The sequence below is a fragment of the Cercospora kikuchii genome (assembly GCF_019650295.1).
Source record: "Cercospora kikuchii DNA, contig_00002, whole genome shotgun sequence".
Taxonomy (NCBI): domain Eukaryota; kingdom Fungi; phylum Ascomycota; class Dothideomycetes; order Mycosphaerellales; family Mycosphaerellaceae; genus Cercospora; species Cercospora kikuchii.
Genome location: NW_025408583.1, coordinates 3,998,130 through 4,015,537, shown reverse-complemented (window position 1 = coordinate 4,015,537; position 17,408 = coordinate 3,998,130). Strand labels below are relative to the sequence as shown.

Here is a 17,408-nt window from a genome sequence, read left to right as displayed (position 1 = left end):
TGCCTGTTCTGATCACTCAAGAAACTCAACGAAAATGCCTTCTGCAACTACAAAATACGATGCTGCGAATGTGGCACTTGGAGACCTTGTTCTTCACCTTCGTGCCTCGCTCAAGGCTTTGACAGCTCCTCAAACATCGACCCAACTAGCCTCAGGTCTTCATGATACTGAGAAGCTCCCTGATCGGTTCTTGACCCAACAAGCATCCGAAGCCGTCGATCTTCTGTCCGAACTTGAAAAGTTATTGCAACCAGCGCATCTAGTCCTGGCTGATCATTTCCTTGGTGAGTCCACTAACTTTTAATCTTCGAGAAGCGGAAAGAAAAAAATCAACTAATATGCTGTAGGCTACACTGACACCAAATGTCTCCTTGCCGCCGTGGAACTTAATCTGCCAGACATACTCGCCAAGAAATCACTGAACGTCCAAGATTTGGCTGACGAAAGCGGTGCTCGCGCGGACCGCCTGGTCCAAATTCTCCGCCCACTACGGAACAACGGAATATTCGACTTCGATGCAGCAAGTGAACAGTATTCCAACACTCACGTCGCAGAGCTGCTACGATCCGATCATTGGACCCAATGGCGCAACTGGGTCGACTTGTACGGTGATGTCTTCTATGATATTGCTCGCGGCATTCCCGAATCAGTTCGCAAAGACGCCACTCGCTCGGCCGCGCAGATAAACTTTGATACGGACCTGAACATGTTCGAGTACTTCAATGCTTCTGGCTGGGTACCTCGACTCCACCGTACCCTTGGTGGTGGAGCTGTCGCTATGGGTCCTGGCATACTCGCAGACTACCCGTGGGAAGAGGTTGCAGACAAGACTGTGCTGGATATCGGCGGCGGCAGTGGAGGTTTCATCTCCATGCTGCTGCGAAAGCACTCTTCTATGAGAGGCAGTATATATGATCTGCCTCATGTCATCTCCCACGCCTCTGACCTTTTCAGCAAAGGTGGAGCCTGCGAGGATCTGATCGATCGAGTGCCCCAGGCAAATCTGATTGGGGGCGATTTTTTTACTTGGGTACCACCAAGCGAGGTATACACGATGAAGTGGTGTCTTCACGACTGGAATGATGAAGAATGCGAGACTATTCTCCGAAACATCAAAGACGCCTTGGTTCCAGGCAAGGAAAGTCGCCTGATCGTCCTGGAATCCATACTCTCTGACGGGAAAGTTGGGAGACTTTCCAGGTACGGTGACATCAACATGGCAATGACGGCCAAGGGTCAAGAGAGAACTGAGGAGACTTGGCGTCGCTTGATCGGGAATGCTGGCTGGAGACTTGAAAAGATCCATCCGATGAGGAACTCTTGGGTGCAAGCTCTGGACTTGCGGCCCGTGGCGTGAGATGTGAATGCGGGTTGCAGCGAGGCTTGCATGACAAACTTTGAATAGCACATCGGCGCGATCTTTAGCATAGCTCACAACTACAATGCGCCATACAAGCCAGTCTGAATTGTAGCACCTTGATGGCGATCTGAGCTCCAGCCAAGACTCCGGACGCTGAACGAGCTGTAATTGGCGGAAACTTCTTGCCGTTTTGGGTCTAGCGCAAATCAAAAGCCCCCATCGATCGACACTTCGTCATATGTCTCCGAGTGGTAGGAGCAAGTCACTTCGGTATATGAGCAGATGCCTATAATGCCGAACATAGGGAAGACATTGCATCTCGAACAGTACGTTTGGGCTTCTGTCCGCAAGAGAATCACTCTATATCACGATGTCTACCGCCGCCGGTCACGATCCCACGACGGACGATGGAAAGGAGACCAAAAGCTCCTCTTCCCAGAGTAGTCGATCTCCAGAGAGACGAACAGACTCCGATCATGAATCAAATCAGGAGCAGGGAGAGGGAGATACAAGCCAACAATGGCAAATGGACACTTCGGATTTTCCGAGCCCGAAAAGACTCGTCCTGGTCATGTTAGGATTGTTTCTGGCATTGTTCGCGGCGAATCTTGGTACGTTTCTCGATATACTCTGAACTGACGAGATATCAAAAGTTCGATCTTGGATTCTAACGAAAGTTGTAGATACCACGATTCTTGCCACTGCTATTCCATACATCACGACCGAATTTAGGACTATCCGAGATGTCAGTTGGTATGCAGCTGCAATCATGCTGGTCTCAGCTGCCTTCCAATCAACATGGGGCAAGATCTTTCGATACTTTCCCATCAAGATCATGTTTCTGTTTTCGATTCTCATCTTTGAGGTCGGAAGCTTGATCTGTGCCCTGGCACCCACAAGCACCGCACTCGTGATAGGCAGGGCAATTACCGGCCTCGGAGCGTCGGGCATGACAGCAGGTGTCTTCACACTAATTGCGTTTTCAGCCCCTCCAAAGCATGTTCCAGCATACATGGGTCTTGGGGGAGCCACTTATGCCCTAGCTTCTCTCGCAGGCCCACTTCTAGGCGGCGCGTTCACTGAGAACGTCACCTGGAGATGGTGCTTCTGGATCAACTTGCCTATCGGTGCTGTCACAGTTGGAGTCATGATCCTGGTCTATCGCACGCCAAAGGCTGCACAGCCTCAACAAGCTACTTGGAAGGAGAAGATCTTGCAAATGGATCTGGTCGGGACATTCCTTATCATGGCTGCAGTGGTGTGTTTCATCCTGGCTTTCCAGTGGGGAGGGTCTGTCAAGTCATGGTCTGACAGCACTGTCATTGGTACTATCGTGGGATTCGTCGCAATCTCTGCTGTCTTCGTCGCTAACGAGATCTGGATGCAAGAACGGGCAGTTTTGGTTCCTCGACTGATGAAAATGAGGCGCATCTGGGCAAACAATGCACATGTTTTCTGTGTCTCAGGTGGCTTCTTCATCCTCATCTACTACATTTCGATCTTCTTCCAATCGGTTCAAGGCAGGACTCCAATCCAGTCTGGTGTTCGAAGCTTGCCTATCAACATCGGCTGCTTCCTCTCAATTGCATCTGGCATGATCGTCACTGCCTACGGTCGCCTTTGGGCACCTTTGATGACAGGAGGTGCAGTTCTCGCTACCATTGGAGCCGGCTTGATCTACACTTGGGATCTGGACACCTCGATTGGAGAATACATAGGCTACCAGGTATTGACTGGTATCGGTACTGGTATCACTCTGCAGATCCCCTTGATGGCCAACCAAGCCGCCGTCACTCCCATGGAGATCTCGACGATTTCCGCTGTCACCATATTCTTCCAGATCATTGGCGGAGCATTTTCACTTGCTGCTGCTCAGGCTGCTTTCGCATCGACTCTGGTCAGCAAAGTTACCCAATATGCGCCAGGCATCGATGCAGCAAACCTACTCAATGTGGGAGCCTCGGATCTGGACCTGGTGTACCAAGGTACCGAGCTGGATGCGGTCCTGCGAGCATACATGGATGGCATCAAGGTCACCTTCGCACTGGCTACCGCTCTCCTCGGTGTCAGCGTTTTGCTAGCTCTTGTTCCTAAATGGGGTGAATTGAGGCCTCCGCAGGCGACTACGAAGACTAAAGACGAGAATTCTAGTTCGCCTGAGGATGCTGTGTAATGATAACTTGTTGTCGTAAAGGTCGAATGCGTCGGAAGTATGATCAAGAGAATGATTTTAATGGTATTTCCTCTCGGTTAGGGATGTTGTCTAATGTAGCGATCAGAAAGGAAAAGCGGGCTCACATTGCCAGCCTATATCTCTTCCGCATTCAAGAAGTTCACATTATTTATTTCCTCATGTTCGATGTAGAGAACGAAGGCCAAGTGTTTGTTGCGTTCATAGTCTCGCACACGTGAGACAAGTACTCGCGAGCGAATCGCACCATGTTGTTCTTTAGGACTGCCCGTGTCTGCGACTGGCATCTTTCATGTCCCAAATTCCGAGCCGATAATGATTATCACTCAACCCTATTCCAATCTACCTAGCGCAAAGAATAGCTGCTGTGTTCCTCCACCAGGAACTGTTGAACGTTCTGGGTGCAGCCTGATATCAAAATTTGACAGTCCTGCAGCAGTATACATCTCCGCCATCTCCTTCTCACTGAATCCATGACGCGTGACCGTATGTGCTGCTGGATGGCTATGCGACCCTCCAACCTGAGGATCAGCATGTGTGACCCAATCAATGATGAGAAGAGTGCCTCCAGGAGCGAGACGCTGAGTCAATTTGACAATCATGTCCTCCGGACTTTCCACATGGTGCAGTGCCATGGACATTCCCGCAACGTTGAAGTTGAACAGGTCCTGCTCATCCAGGGCATCTGACGACAAGTCTCCTCTTATAGCACACATCTGCTGCGGCGAGAGTCCTAAGTCTTTCGCCGACTTGTTATATGCGTCGACCATCCCACCTGAGACATCGATACCTCGTAGTTCGTGGGCGGCAGAGGCTAGAGACTACTCAAGCTTAGTTCACGAGATCAAGTGGACGAGTCGCAGTGTTTTGTAATGAGATACCTTTGACACAATTCCGCCGCCACAGGCGTAATCGAGGATCCGGACTTGCTTTGAATCCTTTGGCACGATCCAATCGATGTTGTCTTTGAGGTATTGCGAGATCTGTTCCACTAGATCGTGAATCCATTTCTCCTTGTAAGCGTCTTTTGCAGCAGAGCTGCCAACGTTTATTAGCAAAGCAGTCCCAGTCAGATCATATTTGGCATGCTGACTTACTCAAAGTACTCCTGATTGCGCTGTCCGAGGGTTTTGGAGACGTCTTTCAAAGCCATTACGATTGTTCACAGTGTGTTCCTGCGTTACGTTGAAAGCAGCCATGGCGGTGATGAAGTGAGAGCAATTTGTACTCTACACGCACAGATTCGAAAGTCTCCGGAACAACGTCAGGCGACGGAAACGTAGAGGGAGAACTCTCCGAACTCTATAGGCGCCGATCCTGAGTTGTGCATCGGCCCGCACTCCACTCCACTGTCCCATTAGCTGCCTAGCGCGACAGTAATAGGTCATTTGCGGGAGTGCCAGCTCTCCAGGCTCCAGGCTGGTCGTGGAGACCCTTTTCTGCATGGCGACTTAGTCTGAGACTTCGGGATTCAGTCATACCAACGGTTTTGCATCGAATCTCATCAGGAACCATCGACGAAAGCAGATCTTGAAACCTGGATTCTGATACTATACGACATTGCCTGTGTTAATCTCATAGACCTCGAAGCAACCTCCAATCAAGCCTTGAGCTGGTCAGCGGGCATGTGCTCATCCAAAGCAGTCCCACTATCGCGGCGCGTGTCCTCCCTCTTTGTCATGCGCACAAATTGATCATGCTGCACAAAGATGCCGTATGCAAGGCTATGCCACGGCTTCTCCGGATTCAAAATCGACACATCATATCTCGTGAAGATCTGCGACACGAAGCATGTCCAGTCAGCAAAAGTGTGAGAAATCGAATTACGCACGCTTGTACTCACCTCTGCTACAATCTTCGTAATGTGCATCATGGCAATTTCCCTGCCCATGCAAATAAATCTTCCGGAGCCAAAGATGAGCTCATGCGCCTGATCCATCTTTCTTCGCTGCTCCTCGCTGACGTCTTCAAGCCAGCGATCAGGACGGAAGATTTCAGCATCCTCACCAAACACGTCAGGATCTCGGAGAATGGTACGAAGCGATAGAGCGATGATCGTGCGTGCGGGAATGACTCGTCCATCGGGCAGGACATCGTCTTCGTTGCCCAGCTGCTTTTCCATCGTGGCGATGGCTGGAGGGTGGATGCGAAGGACTTCACGAATCACAGCGAGAAGGTACTTCTGTTCTCGTGCTTTGCTGTAAGATATGATATCTGAGGTGGCGCGGTGTCCTTCGATGCCTGATGCCTCGAGTTCATCTCGGATACGCTTCGTGACGATAGGGTCGCTAGCGATGTACAGAATCGCCGCACGAAGCGATGTCGCCACTGTATCCGAGCCGGCCATGCTGATCGAAGTGATCAGTTCCAATCGGGAGTTGCGATCGAAAGAGAATAATGCAAGACTTACAGTTGAAGCAAGCCGGTGCGCTCTGACTCGTTTTGACTCATTCCTTGCCTTACGAAAACAGCCAGCATATCATCTTTCTCAATCTTGTCAGGTCCGTAACGTTCCCTTGCACGGTCGCGGGCGAACCCCATCACCATGCCGAAGGGTGAATTATCGCCCGGATGAGGAGCCATGTACTTGACAAGTATAGTGGTAGGGATCAGGTTCAAAATCTCGGGATAAATGGTGAAGAAGGACATGGGCTTCAAGTTCTCCTCTGTGTTGTGCAAAAAGTTCCACTGGTCTTTGTCCACCTTCAGGTTTCCAAGAGGCTCGCTGAAGGAAATGTCCGTAATGGAGTCAATGGCAAAGTAGCTTGCGAGGTATCCCCAGTCAAGCGGTTGACCGCGTCTCTTGGAATCTGCGGCATACTTCGATTCGATGAGATTAAGCATGACTCCCATTTGACGGTCGATGCTGCTCTCGCAGCGAGCGTTCTCCTTCTTCAGGTTGTACTGAGCCCCCACATCAGCCCCTCTGTACGTCAGAGTTGGAGCCTAGATGGGGAGTTACTTACTCCAGGTGCCATTCGAGACCTCAGAGACTTGTGGATGACCTCGTCAGTCTCGCTGATCAAAGTGTCCTCATTTGGTGTGAATCGTGAGCCTTTGTACCAATCCGAGCGATGGTACTTGCTCTTTGGAGCATTCACACGGCGAAGGAATTCAACTATGAGGCCATCAGTACCGTCATGTAAAACAAAGAGCGGACATTGCCAGACCATCTGCTACCAAGAGAGAAGAGGGTCCGATTCTAGCGAATGTGCCTAAGTGATGTAAGTATGTCTACGCTGCGACCTGTGACAGTTTATTCGCTCGACGTACCATACTTTGTGCTGATTTGGTGGAAGATGTGGTGCATCTCGCCGCTCTGAACGACTTTCAACAACCAGATCTTGGTCCATGCTGCAAGTCTGGGGCCTTCGAAGGCACGGAGTCGGGCAAATTGGAACACTTTTTGTACGACGATCAATAGTAGCAGTGTTGCAATCGCGAGCGGCACTCCTGCCGTGAACGATAAGCCCATCATAGTCGCGCGTGGTGCTTGTCTGAGTACAGATCACGTCTAGTGGTTCACAACGCGGCTTGATATCTAGAAGATGACCACGCGCCGCTGAGACCAGGTCAGGATCCTTGGTCTTTGAACCAATGCTTTTCCTTGGTGCACATCACTCCTTCGTGCCCGCAAGGCTACGCAATAATGCTTGTGGTGATCCATCACTGCTGGGCGCACCGACGAACAGCAGAGCTCAATGCGTCGCGGCACACGGAGTCGCATCGAGCGCTGGCTTCTGGTCCGTGCAACTTTCGGCCCGCTGATGTGCCGGGTCGGCATCCTCATTCCTGGAAGGATGCAAGCGAGTACTCCTGATGGAAGCGGAAGCAGGATTGTCGATTTGGAAGTCCCGGGCCGCTCCACAGTGCCAAGACGGTGCTTACCATCTACTTCGAGAGGTACATGCACTGCGCAGTCCCATGCATAGTAGCTACTAGCCGAGCACCTGCATGCGCGAGACCCTTTTCTAGAAAGTAAGTTCGGGGCCGCGGAATGCGTTGACTGAAAATGGCAATCAAGCGATTGTGCATTAGCTGGCCAGCCTTTAATGTTGGAAGCGAGACACCATAAGCTGAAGGTGCAGATTCAGATTTACCAACCAGTCGTAATCTTCGATCTCCTACCACCAACAACACCGATCAGATCGCTCTCAGATCGAATCGAAAAGCAAAAATCGAAGAACGCTCGGCCTCGAAACGTGTGCGAGTCGCCTACCACCACGATGTCGATCAAGAAGACCGCGCCAGTTTCGCGATGAGCGTGTCCATCCTGGTAGCCATGCTCTCATACCATGACCAGAGTCTTTCGAAGTGAGGTTGTTGAGTGCCGGCCGCCTCGAGCAACGTTCTCTGCGCATGAAGAATGCGGACACATTCTTGAGCTTCCTTTCGAATGATGCGGTCTCGAAAGGCGTTCTGCTCGTCCAGATCCAATTCGAAGCATCCAAACTGTAACGGCGGAACCTGGGTACTCGCTGCGGATCCGCCGGGCTTCGTCACTTGCCTCTCAGCTTGCAACAGGATCACCCGCTCGTAAAGACCCACGATGAGCTCCAAAACTGTAGCTGCCATCATGGAACAACTGATGTGGCGATTGAACTGCTCTCCATTCGAAATGGTCACGAGCTCTTTGATGCACATTTGGCTGAGCAGCATGATCTTGTCGAGTGTAGCCGCTTCGTCGTCCTTCTGGACCTCCAGCTGGCGGATCATCACGCAGATCGCCATCAGGTTCGGCCATTGTGGCCAGTGCGGTTGAGGATTGTTGGGGTCTGCTGGTACAGTTGTGCTCATCTCGGCCACAGAACAAGCAATGGTCGCACGAGGCGAAGCGCCGACAATTTGGGCAGTCGTCAATTGACTGATAACACCTTGGGCTGTAGCAGACGTGACAGTTGCTGATGCTGAGCTACGAATCTTTCCACTACTGGATTGGGACTTTTGAGCGAACGTTGACGTGTTGATGGCAGGTGAAAAGTGACTGTTGTCTGCAGTGGGCATTGAGATGTCGTTCGTCATCCATTCTTCGCTGCAGAAGAAGTCGAAGTCGGGTTCCTCATCCATTATGTCTGACTGGTCTGGGTGCGAGCAAGATGGGCCGAAATTTGTCTGTTGGCCATTGAAAATTTCGTTCGGGGCGATTGTTGCTGAAGATTCAATGTTTGTACTCGGTGTAGCCTTCACTCCGCTGAAGGTGTTTCGACGTTCTGAGACCTGCGAGCGACTGTCTGCTCCACGGGCATCGGCGTCTTCGTGCTCCTGCTGCTTTCTTCGTCGCGGCGTGCGACCAACTAGCGATATCACATATTCACAATGTAGACCCAGGCTCAAGCACCGCTGGCAGCCTGATTTCTGCCCGCTACATCGAATCTTTGGGCGTGACAGACGTCAGTGCTTACGTTCGCCAGTGATTCGTGTGCCACCACGGCTTCTGCTGACCTTTGCGGCGTGACACTCGCAGCATGCTGATCGCATACGATGTGGCTTGGAGACCCATCCTGAGAAGCATTGTTCAGACCTCAGCGCATGTCAGCGGTACGACAAGAGAGACTGGTGGGTGCGAGCAAGCGTACATATCGTTAGAGGTCGTTGACATTGCGTGCTTGGGCAAAAGAATTCGCAAGGTCCCACATGGAACCACGCCGGGTCATAATAGGGAGGGGAAGCCTAGGCAGTTCATGCACCATGGTGGTAGTGGTGCTGCAGCTCGCGATTTGAGTTGGAAAAAATGGCTGTCAACTGGAAGTTAGCTCAAGAGTCCTCTCGCAGCAAAGCGCACTTGTCATTAATCGTGCGCATGTGATTCGATGAGAGCTCAGGCCAGACAAAGCTCCAGACGCCAGGTTCCTGTGTTGGCTGACATAGAAGGCTTGATGCACAACATTCCTTGCCGTTCCATAGAAAGCAATCCAGGCGTTCGTTGCCGGGAGTAACCCTCCTGCTGGCTGCACGTTTCTGGGCATCTTGGCGAGCTAAAATCCTTCGCGCGACGAGATGCTATCTGCTCTCAATTGTGGGATCAACCTACCAGTTTTGGAAAGTGCGAGAAGGTTGGTTGTGCAGACATTGTATCCATACATCTTACCGTGTTGACATGGTATTGCTGGCGCAGAAGAAAAAGTCCTTTGTGAGCATGATCGGACCTCTGTCACCTACTCATTGGAGCTTGACAGTATAACGATTCGCTCAGCCTGTTTCTCCGAACAGAGCTGCAAGCTTGTGGCGTGGTGGCTCGACAAGGCGCAGCTGCGAGCTTCGATACCATAGAGACACGGCCGGTGGCTTGGCCTGCATGGGTAGGACCAAATGCGCTCATGTCCAACACCTCACGCAACACGCGCGACCGCACGCGTATCGCTCATCAAGAGTGTCTCATCTTTTCAGATTCGTAGCCTCAGTCATTCTTGCGCTAACTCTTCCTCTGCAGACGCGCCTTGATTGACGGCCTCTAGCTCAGAGCGAGAGGATATTCCCTGAAGGCTGCGATCGGTGGAGAGCATCGGGCGCAGTGTACGAGAGCGAATCCAGCCTCGGGTCAGCAAGCTTGAGTTGCACCGGGCAAGGCGATGGCTTATGCTGCTGAAGAAGACATCAGCGTGGAGGAGGGCGCAATCGTGTCTGAGTCGAAGAAGGATGCGAGGGTTTAGGTCTGGGCCTCGGATTGGGCCACTTGCAAAAGCTTCCGCCATGCCCAATACCCAGACATGCAGCATTCGCGTTGTTGCTGCAGCTGGGCGCGTGCGGTAGAACGCGAATGCGAGCTATCGAGAAGCTGAAGCAGCAGGACCAGCAGGAGCTGTGGTGAAGCGCGCGCCAACGAATCCGGGCAAGTGCAGAAGTATAAATTCCGTGTCAGACACGTGGATACACGGCCCGGACGACACGACGCCGTTTCTGTGCAGGCATCCGGCAGCGAACCCGAGGCCGCAATAAATGAGGTACGAAAGCGCTTTCTCGGTGGCCTCATCTACGCTGCGCTCGGAGCCTGACTGCCATTCCGAGCTGGAGTGTCCGTAGTCTATCGTCGATCTGCCGTGCCAGCAATGGAAATCAGCCACAGCCAAGTAAGCCTATCATTAATCTTTGCTCGCCTGACCACGGCAACATCGCGTGGCCACGGGATCATCCAGACGCAGAAGTGCTGGTAGGCACCTCTTATCTGCTGTACAATCCTTGAGTACAACGGTATTTGCTCTTGAATCCGGGTTCCTGGGGCTGCTGCAGTTCCTGTTCCTGGCCTTGTCCCACCAGCACGTGGCTTCACGTTCATCATTTTCGTACATGGTCAACGTGGCTGTGACGGCAGCTGTGGTGCGTGGTGGTTCGTGATGTATTGTTCGAGAGGTGGCTACTTTGCAAGATGTGCAGTCGTCAATACACGCGACTCTTGGCAGACACCTCAGGCAACTGCCAGTGCTGTATCAATAGACGTTCAATCGTCCTGCCCCACTCAAGTCTTTTCCGCAACTCCAGCTCAGTCTGACAGCATCAAACCCTTCTCAAAGTACCCAAAGGATACGCCTCCCAGTCCACCCCAATCGCCCTCGGTTTAACAATCGGCACACGCTCGTAGTCCTTGCTCTCAACCACCTCCAACGCCCATTCGGGGCTCCTCCTCACTCTTCCCAGCTTATGCTCAATCTGCCACGCAATCTTCAACAACTCTTTGTCTGTCCACGGCAGTCCCAGAATCTCCATCCCGATTGGCACTCCCTCGGGGGCCGTTTCCGTCGCGGGACTGAATCCTACAGGAACCGTGACCACGGGAGTCCCTGTCAGAGCTGCCAGAATTCCATTTCTGCCGCTTTGAGAAGGAGAGCCGATTTTGACAACGAGGTTCTTCTGCTCGGGGTAAAGGATTGCGTCGAGTTCATGTTGTTTGAAAGTACTTTTGAGGGCAAGTGTCAGGTTCTGGACCCCAGTTAGGATGGTTTCGTATGATGGTTTCGTGAGGTTTCCGGAGGAATATGTTGCATTAGCCGTCGAGCTAACAAGTGCTGTGTTGACATACTCGTACTGGGCCGGGATAACGACGAAATCGCCACTCTGGTAGAGTTCGGATGTCGTGTTCGGATGAGAACCTTCAAGTGTAGGTCGCTGGAGGTAGGCATCCAATAATTCGCGGAACTCGTAGCGCTGTGTGTCGAGGTTTGCAATCGTAGAAGTATCGTACATGTCGTCAGTTATTGAGATGACCGTCGCTCCTGCAGCTTGTAATTTCTTTGTGGTGTTCGCCATCGCTTCATTGACGGGATCCGTCTCGGCAGACTGGGTACGATTAAAGAAACCCTCTACAAGACCCAGTCGCAACCCTTGAAGTGACCCAGCTGCGAGTCCTTCGACAAAATCAGTGCCCTTGATCCCAGTTGGAGCAAGAGCTGTGGCATTATCGGCTGCATCATAGGGCGTCTCGGCCATCACAGTCAACGCAGTCGCTACGTCTTCCACACATCGACCGATTGGTCCCAGCACGTCCTGTGTGTAGCTGATAGGTATCACGCCGCTCCGCGATATCAGTCCTCGCGTCGGTCTGCAGCTGAACAAGCTGTTGGCGCTGGCCGGCGATCGTAGGCTGTTGACGGTATCTGTTCCGGTACCCCAGATCGCAAAACTGGCTGCTACAGCTGCGCCAGTGCCGCCCGAGCTACCGCCAGGCGTTCGAGTGCTGTCATAGGGATTGGTAGTCTGTCCGCCCAGAGAAGAGACGCTGAGGCCCTCAAGAGCTAATTCGTGAAGGTTAGCTTTTCCGAGGATAAGTGCATCGGCCTTCTTCAAGGCCTTAACGACAGGTGCATCCTCAGTCGGCTGGGAGTCTCGGAGGGCCCGGCTGCCACCTGTAGTTGGCATTTCTGACGTGTCATAATTATCCTTGAGAAGTGTGGGAATGCAGAACAGGGCGCCATAAGACACATTGTTGGCTTGTAATCGTTCATCAAATGCATCGGCGATAATCAGAGCCCTCGGGTTGAGAGATAATATAGCATTCGTCTTGTTGTTCAAAGATTCTATGCGACTGATGAATGACGACACGACTTCTCTGCATGTTGACAGGCCCGTGAACAACGCGTGATGAGTCGATGAAATGGTGGCTTCTCTTGCATCAAAAACGGCCGATGCGCCTGGGAGGGCGGGGACGAGTAGCAGTTCGGGGCGCATCGTGGACTTTCATTCAACATGTTCACAGAGAACACGTTTAGAGCCTTTCGCAAAGATAATAGGACGAAATTAGATAGCATCGGCCCACTCGGCCATGAAGTTGGCCGAAGCGGCGGATAGGCATGCGGGCAATTTCTGGGCATTCGAATCGACCAAGATGGGAATTTCTGCGAGATGGCTCAGTAGTTTACGAAGTGATGTATTTGAAGCGATGTAAGGCGTGTGACCTCTGGTGTCCGTCTCAAAGAGCAATTGTAGTGGCAGGCACGTTGCACTGGCTGTGCCGCAGATTGTCCGTCTCAATCTAACCGTGGCTCTCACATTCATCTCGTACTGTGTCGTCGGTGCAAGAACAGGGCCTACACTCAAATCTGAGGCGCTTTGGGGATGCTGGAATCGTGCCGCAGAGGCCGCTTCCACATCCGCGATTGCCAAGGCAGAGCTCACCACGCAGTCTTTTCCATATCTCCAGCGGAGTCGATGTGATGGTGCCGCATGCTCAGCCAGTGCTTCCAGTCAAGCCTTGCTCAACACCTTGAGCGCCTTCTAGGCTCTCCAGTCCCTTCGCGTGCACCACGTCCAGATCAAGCTCTTCCATGGTCTGTATGACAGTGCCTAGCGACTCGAAGAAGCCATTGACCGACACTCGCAACATGCGATTTGTGGTAGCCTTGTACTCAGTCTTCAGCACCGTCTTTCTTTCATTTTCCCAACTACTGGCACTTTTCACGATGCTCGAGGGTGCTTCTGTGGACTGTACGGGCGGCGTGTCCCATAGCGAAGCCTCGAGCGGAGCCTTTGAGGGATCGCTCTGAATGTTCGAGACTGGTTCGACCAGACTGAAGTGTCGTTTGACGAGCGGCGACAGTTCCTGGTCGACGGACAGTGTCCGCAGAGCGGCCAGAGCCAAGCGGTTTGTGGGGAATGGAATGTGTACCGTCCTGTCCGCCTCTCAGCCAAATGCGGTGCGCTCGTGCTGGAGAAGAAAGGCGTACAATGAGCAAGGGAAATCGGGGTCTTCGACTGCGGCCGCCATGGTGTCTCGCGCAGGCTGTCGTCTGGTCGTCGGAGTGATGTTTGCTGACGAGTTGGCCCGGGCGAGATTTGAGCCTCACTTGCATCTGGCGCTAGCCAAAAGTCAATCGGCGTTTGGGTATGACGAGCCGTTGCACATGCGCGCAGCGTGCGGCACGCGCAGTCATGATTTCATCACCACGCGCCTAGCAACCACAAGTTCAGCATAGCCGAGCCCATCACGATGGCCTTTGTGTAACTGGTAAGTTGCTGTACAGTTTCACGTCTGTACGCACGTTTGTCCCCTTACCACTTCACGCCGTGTTCTGCGACCACAAGACAGCCATGTCTTCACCATCCGAGTTCCTGACCTTCTACCGCACTCTCACTCGTGCAAGTGCCCTCCGTACTAGCACAATCTCAAGAACGGTAGCCAGAACGCGACCTTTCAGCTCTACAGTACCATCGCTGGCAGGCTCGACTGGAGAGAAGGGCGACTTGCACAAATCTGACGTAGGAGGGCCGAGAGAGAACAAGAAGCATATTTTGGAAAAGGATCACGAACCAAACGTGCAAGCATATGAGAGCAAGGCAGGCAGGAGGTGAGTCCTATCTCATGGTCGGAACGTCGACCGCTACTGATGTAGGATGACAGTGCTCGAGCAAACGACACTGGCGGCGTCGCCACTGAGCAGAAAGATGAGGGAGCCAAAGCGAAGGCCAAGAAGGAGTTCCCAGAGTCGCCCGTACAGATTGGATTCGAGGACGAGCGAGGTGGGAAAGGGCGCTAAATGCACTTGAAGCAACATAATGGAATTGTCGGATGCCATGTGTACAGTAGCAAGCGTTTACATGTAATATCATGTCAGCCTGAGCTCCAGCTCTCGGGTATTGTTCAAGTCAGGATGTGTCAATCACAATGAGGAGTAGAAAATCCTACTATGACGCTCGTCGCTTCCTCCGAACGATGTTCCAGCGACTCAGCAATGTAAGCAACCCATTGCCAGAGAGTCCAAAGCCTGCGATCACACAATAATGTATCCTGGTGCATTGTGTGCAGTGCATGGCGATCCCTTCAATGTTTCACAGAGGGTGCACATCCGCCAAGACCCCAAGCTGCTCGACTACCTTACCTTACGCAGATCACCTTGTCTTCTATTCCTTCGCATCCAAACATCCCAGAGCGCTGCTACATTCATCAGTGGCCAGTAGACGTGTATGTTACTGACAACACGCTCCGAGCCTCGTACACCCGTCGACCGAGCTCTCTCCTAAGCAAAGCCCGACGGCCATCACCCGCTCAGCATAAGTATCCCAAAATTCCCTTATCTTCCTCCTCACCTACAGCCCCCATACCACAATGCAGCCCTACCGAGCTCCTCCTCAAGCAACACCCAATCCCTGGATCTATGTCGGTCCTGCATCTTCGATAGAAGATATCACCCCAGCAGAAGGCAAACACAACACCAAACTCTCCTCGACGAAACCTCCCGCCGATCCCGAAGACATCTTCGCCTCACCCACCATCACAACACCCTGCAAGATCCTCCAACTCGCCGCTCCAGGCTCTTCCTCCGCAGAAGAGCTGACTCCCGATGTCGCCCAAACGACCCTCGGCATCCAGCCCCAAGTCCTCGTGTTCCGATATCGAGATAAAATCCACGCGATAGATCATTCGTGTCCGCATCAGAATTATCCGCTATCAAGAGCTAGTCTATACGACATTGAAGATTTTGGAATTGTGCTCAGTGCGGGGATTGAGTGTCCGAAGCATGGCTGGAGTTTTGATGTGAATACTGGACAGAGTGATCGGGGGAACTACAAATTGGGAGTGTGGGAGGTGGAGCTCCGGAGTGGGGAGAATGGGTTTGGGGAAACGGAAGAGGAAGTTTGGGTTAGGAGGAAGGAGAAGAAGAGGATTGGATGATACAGCATAGGCTAAGAATTGCAAAGCCTGTCGCTTGAGGAATAACTCAGCCAACGATCGAAGAGCTCGTTGGGAATGGACTGTACTCCCTTGAAGCTGTGCCAGCCAGTTTGCACGCACACGGAAGTGGTCGATATGTCTGCTGGAGTACAATGTGTTGAATCGCAGGCCGGACACTGCTTCCATATGGAAACAATTTTGCATGTCATCTCGGAAATGAGATCCATTTCTGCGGCACTGGGATTCCTTCCCAGTCAATGTCTCGACCCATCCAGACGTGATGAGTACCGAGCAGGCCACAACGATCATCTTGTGAGGAAAATAGCATAACGCGGATGTTCAGGGCTCCGCCCTTCCCGCATCGACCATGAGCTGGGCTGAGCGAACCAGAGACTGTACTCCCAATCGATAGAGGCAGCATAGAATTCATACACTAGCCTACAGTCGTATTCATTTCATGAAAGCATAAACATCATATACAGCAAAATAACATTCGTTTCCCATATTCATGTTCCATCTCTTAGCATATCTTTGTCCCTCGCATAATTCTAGATCTCGACGCCCTCGCCTCTGCTATAATAAGTCTTTCCCTCTCCACTCTGCCCCTTGGGCACACCCTCGCTCGTACTCTCGCGCCTCTGAGCACTTGCAGCACCTTCCTGTTGCATGCCTTCGCATCCGACAGCTTTGCCTGCGAGTTCCTCGACTTTACCCATGCCTTGCTCGTTGGGGTCACGGTTCGCGGAAGCAGCCTTCATGGCTGCGACACCGGCGGATTTGTCGTGGTCGGCGGATCGTTGCCAGGCAGAGTTGCCGGTCACGGCTGCGACACCGGCCTAGAAGTGCGGAGGCACGAGTTAGCTGGGATGTGTCTTGTCGAACTGATTATGATGACTGCTGTGGAGGCTGTTTGCAGTGCTGAACGACGGAGTCACCCAAGACCTCGTTTGTGTGTTCGCTTCAGCATAGCTGGCGATCAGACGAAGAAGAGTCATGGCGAGGTTGTTCGCTCGTGCATCGTTTTGTTCAGACGGTTTTGTCGTGGCTGTTGCATGGATGTTCGAGAACGTACCTCGCCTAGGCCCTTGACGTACTGTGCATGGCCTCCAACCAACGAAGGGTGGTTTCCCTTGTGGGCGTTCTCGTTCTGCTGAGACATTGTGATGGTTCGATTTCTCGGAGGTCTAGGAAGCTTGCAGTCTGCTCAATGTAGTCGTTATAGCAAAGTGCGGCCGGTCTTGTGCGTGAAGAATTCCTGATTTCTTTGTAGGATGAGGGGCGAACAAGGCAAGTGAGGTGTTAGAGAGCTTCACGAAAAGTATGCTTAGGCTGTGGAAAGTGCTTTTGCCAGGACAGCTAAGAAGTCGCCTCGCGCTGTGGTACAGGTTGAGGCGGTAAGCTCATGCTCGATGACTTCATCGGCAGTCCCGTTTTCAGGGCGCTGCGGCAGTTTCGTGGTGGCGTGGTGTGCGCGTAACCATGGCGCTGCGCGTCAGACACTCATGCCTTCGAGACATGTTCACATGATGCGTCGACGTGTTGTGAACGGGGGAGACGTGTGATTTAGCGAGGTAATGCCGGCGGTCAGCTTGGCGGCTGGGCGGGTACTGTAGCTTCGCAGGTGAAGAGAGTCCCAACATGAACAGACTTCATGCTGCTCAGCCATCGGGAAATTTAGAAGATCCCATCATTAGATGCCATATTGAGTTCAGTCAACACTGCACAGGTGCAACGAGGCGACTTTTCACAGGCACATC

General features: G+C 52.4%; 10 protein-coding genes across 10 annotated transcripts; 4 read left to right on the top strand and 6 right to left on the bottom strand.

Moving 5' to 3' along the window:
* Positions 1-34: 34 nt before the first annotated feature.
* On the top strand, positions 35-1,357 carry CKM354_000379200 (uncharacterized protein; the record flags this gene model as incomplete). Its single annotated transcript, XM_044799007.1, has 2 exons — positions 35-284; positions 348-1,357. The coding sequence occupies 2 exons, from the start codon at positions 35-37 to the stop codon at positions 1,355-1,357; spliced, it is 1,260 nt and encodes a 419-aa protein (XP_044654942.1).
* A 373-nt stretch (positions 1,358-1,730) lies between these two features.
* CKM354_000379100 (uncharacterized protein) lies at positions 1,731-3,533 on the top strand (the record flags this gene model as incomplete). The annotated part of the gene is made up of 2 exons (XM_044799006.1): positions 1,731-1,971; positions 2,044-3,533. 2 exons carry the CDS (start codon positions 1,731-1,733, stop codon positions 3,531-3,533), a joined length of 1,731 nt encoding a protein of 576 aa, XP_044654941.1.
* A 350-nt stretch (positions 3,534-3,883) lies between these two features.
* CKM354_000379000 (uncharacterized protein) lies at positions 3,884-4,704 on the bottom strand (the record flags this gene model as incomplete). Its single annotated transcript, XM_044799005.1, has 3 exons — positions 3,884-4,372; positions 4,433-4,589; positions 4,649-4,704. The coding sequence occupies 3 exons, from the start codon at positions 4,702-4,704 to the stop codon at positions 3,884-3,886; spliced, it is 702 nt and encodes a 233-aa protein (XP_044654940.1).
* Positions 4,705-5,151: 447 nt separating this feature from the next.
* On the bottom strand, positions 5,152-7,029 carry CKM354_000378900 (uncharacterized protein; the record flags this gene model as incomplete). The annotated part of the gene is made up of 6 exons (XM_044799004.1): positions 5,152-5,328; positions 5,395-5,899; positions 5,962-6,455; positions 6,518-6,669; positions 6,722-6,766; positions 6,825-7,029. The coding sequence occupies 6 exons, from the start codon at positions 7,027-7,029 to the stop codon at positions 5,152-5,154; spliced, it is 1,578 nt and encodes a 525-aa protein (XP_044654939.1).
* Positions 7,030-7,784: 755 nt separating this feature from the next.
* Positions 7,785-9,517, bottom strand: CKM354_000378800 (uncharacterized protein; the record flags this gene model as incomplete). The annotated part of the gene is made up of 2 exons (XM_044799003.1): positions 7,785-8,845; positions 9,334-9,517. 2 exons carry the CDS (start codon positions 9,515-9,517, stop codon positions 7,785-7,787), a joined length of 1,245 nt encoding a protein of 414 aa, XP_044654938.1.
* Positions 9,518-11,042: 1,525 nt separating this feature from the next.
* Positions 11,043-12,710, bottom strand: CKM354_000378700 (uncharacterized protein; the record flags this gene model as incomplete). The annotated part of the gene is made up of 1 exon (XM_044799002.1): positions 11,043-12,710. The coding sequence occupies one exon, from the start codon at positions 12,708-12,710 to the stop codon at positions 11,043-11,045; it is 1,668 nt and encodes a 555-aa protein (XP_044654937.1).
* A 499-nt stretch (positions 12,711-13,209) lies between these two features.
* Positions 13,210-13,746, bottom strand: CKM354_000378600 (uncharacterized protein; the record flags this gene model as incomplete). Its single annotated transcript, XM_044799001.1, has 2 exons — positions 13,210-13,651; positions 13,706-13,746. The coding sequence occupies 2 exons, from the start codon at positions 13,744-13,746 to the stop codon at positions 13,210-13,212; spliced, it is 483 nt and encodes a 160-aa protein (XP_044654936.1).
* A 323-nt stretch (positions 13,747-14,069) lies between these two features.
* On the top strand, positions 14,070-14,515 carry CKM354_000378500 (uncharacterized protein; the record flags this gene model as incomplete). The annotated part of the gene is made up of 2 exons (XM_044799000.1): positions 14,070-14,326; positions 14,380-14,515. The coding sequence occupies 2 exons, from the start codon at positions 14,070-14,072 to the stop codon at positions 14,513-14,515; spliced, it is 393 nt and encodes a 130-aa protein (XP_044654935.1).
* Positions 14,516-15,084: 569 nt separating this feature from the next.
* Positions 15,085-15,651, top strand: CKM354_000378400 (uncharacterized protein; the record flags this gene model as incomplete). Its single annotated transcript, XM_044798999.1, has 1 exon — positions 15,085-15,651. One exon carries the CDS (start codon positions 15,085-15,087, stop codon positions 15,649-15,651), a length of 567 nt encoding a protein of 188 aa, XP_044654934.1.
* A 548-nt stretch (positions 15,652-16,199) lies between these two features.
* On the bottom strand, positions 16,200-16,810 carry CKM354_000378300 (uncharacterized protein; the record flags this gene model as incomplete). The annotated part of the gene is made up of 2 exons (XM_044798998.1): positions 16,200-16,487; positions 16,724-16,810. The coding sequence occupies 2 exons, from the start codon at positions 16,808-16,810 to the stop codon at positions 16,200-16,202; spliced, it is 375 nt and encodes a 124-aa protein (XP_044654933.1).
* Between the last annotated feature and the right edge of the window lie 598 nt (positions 16,811-17,408).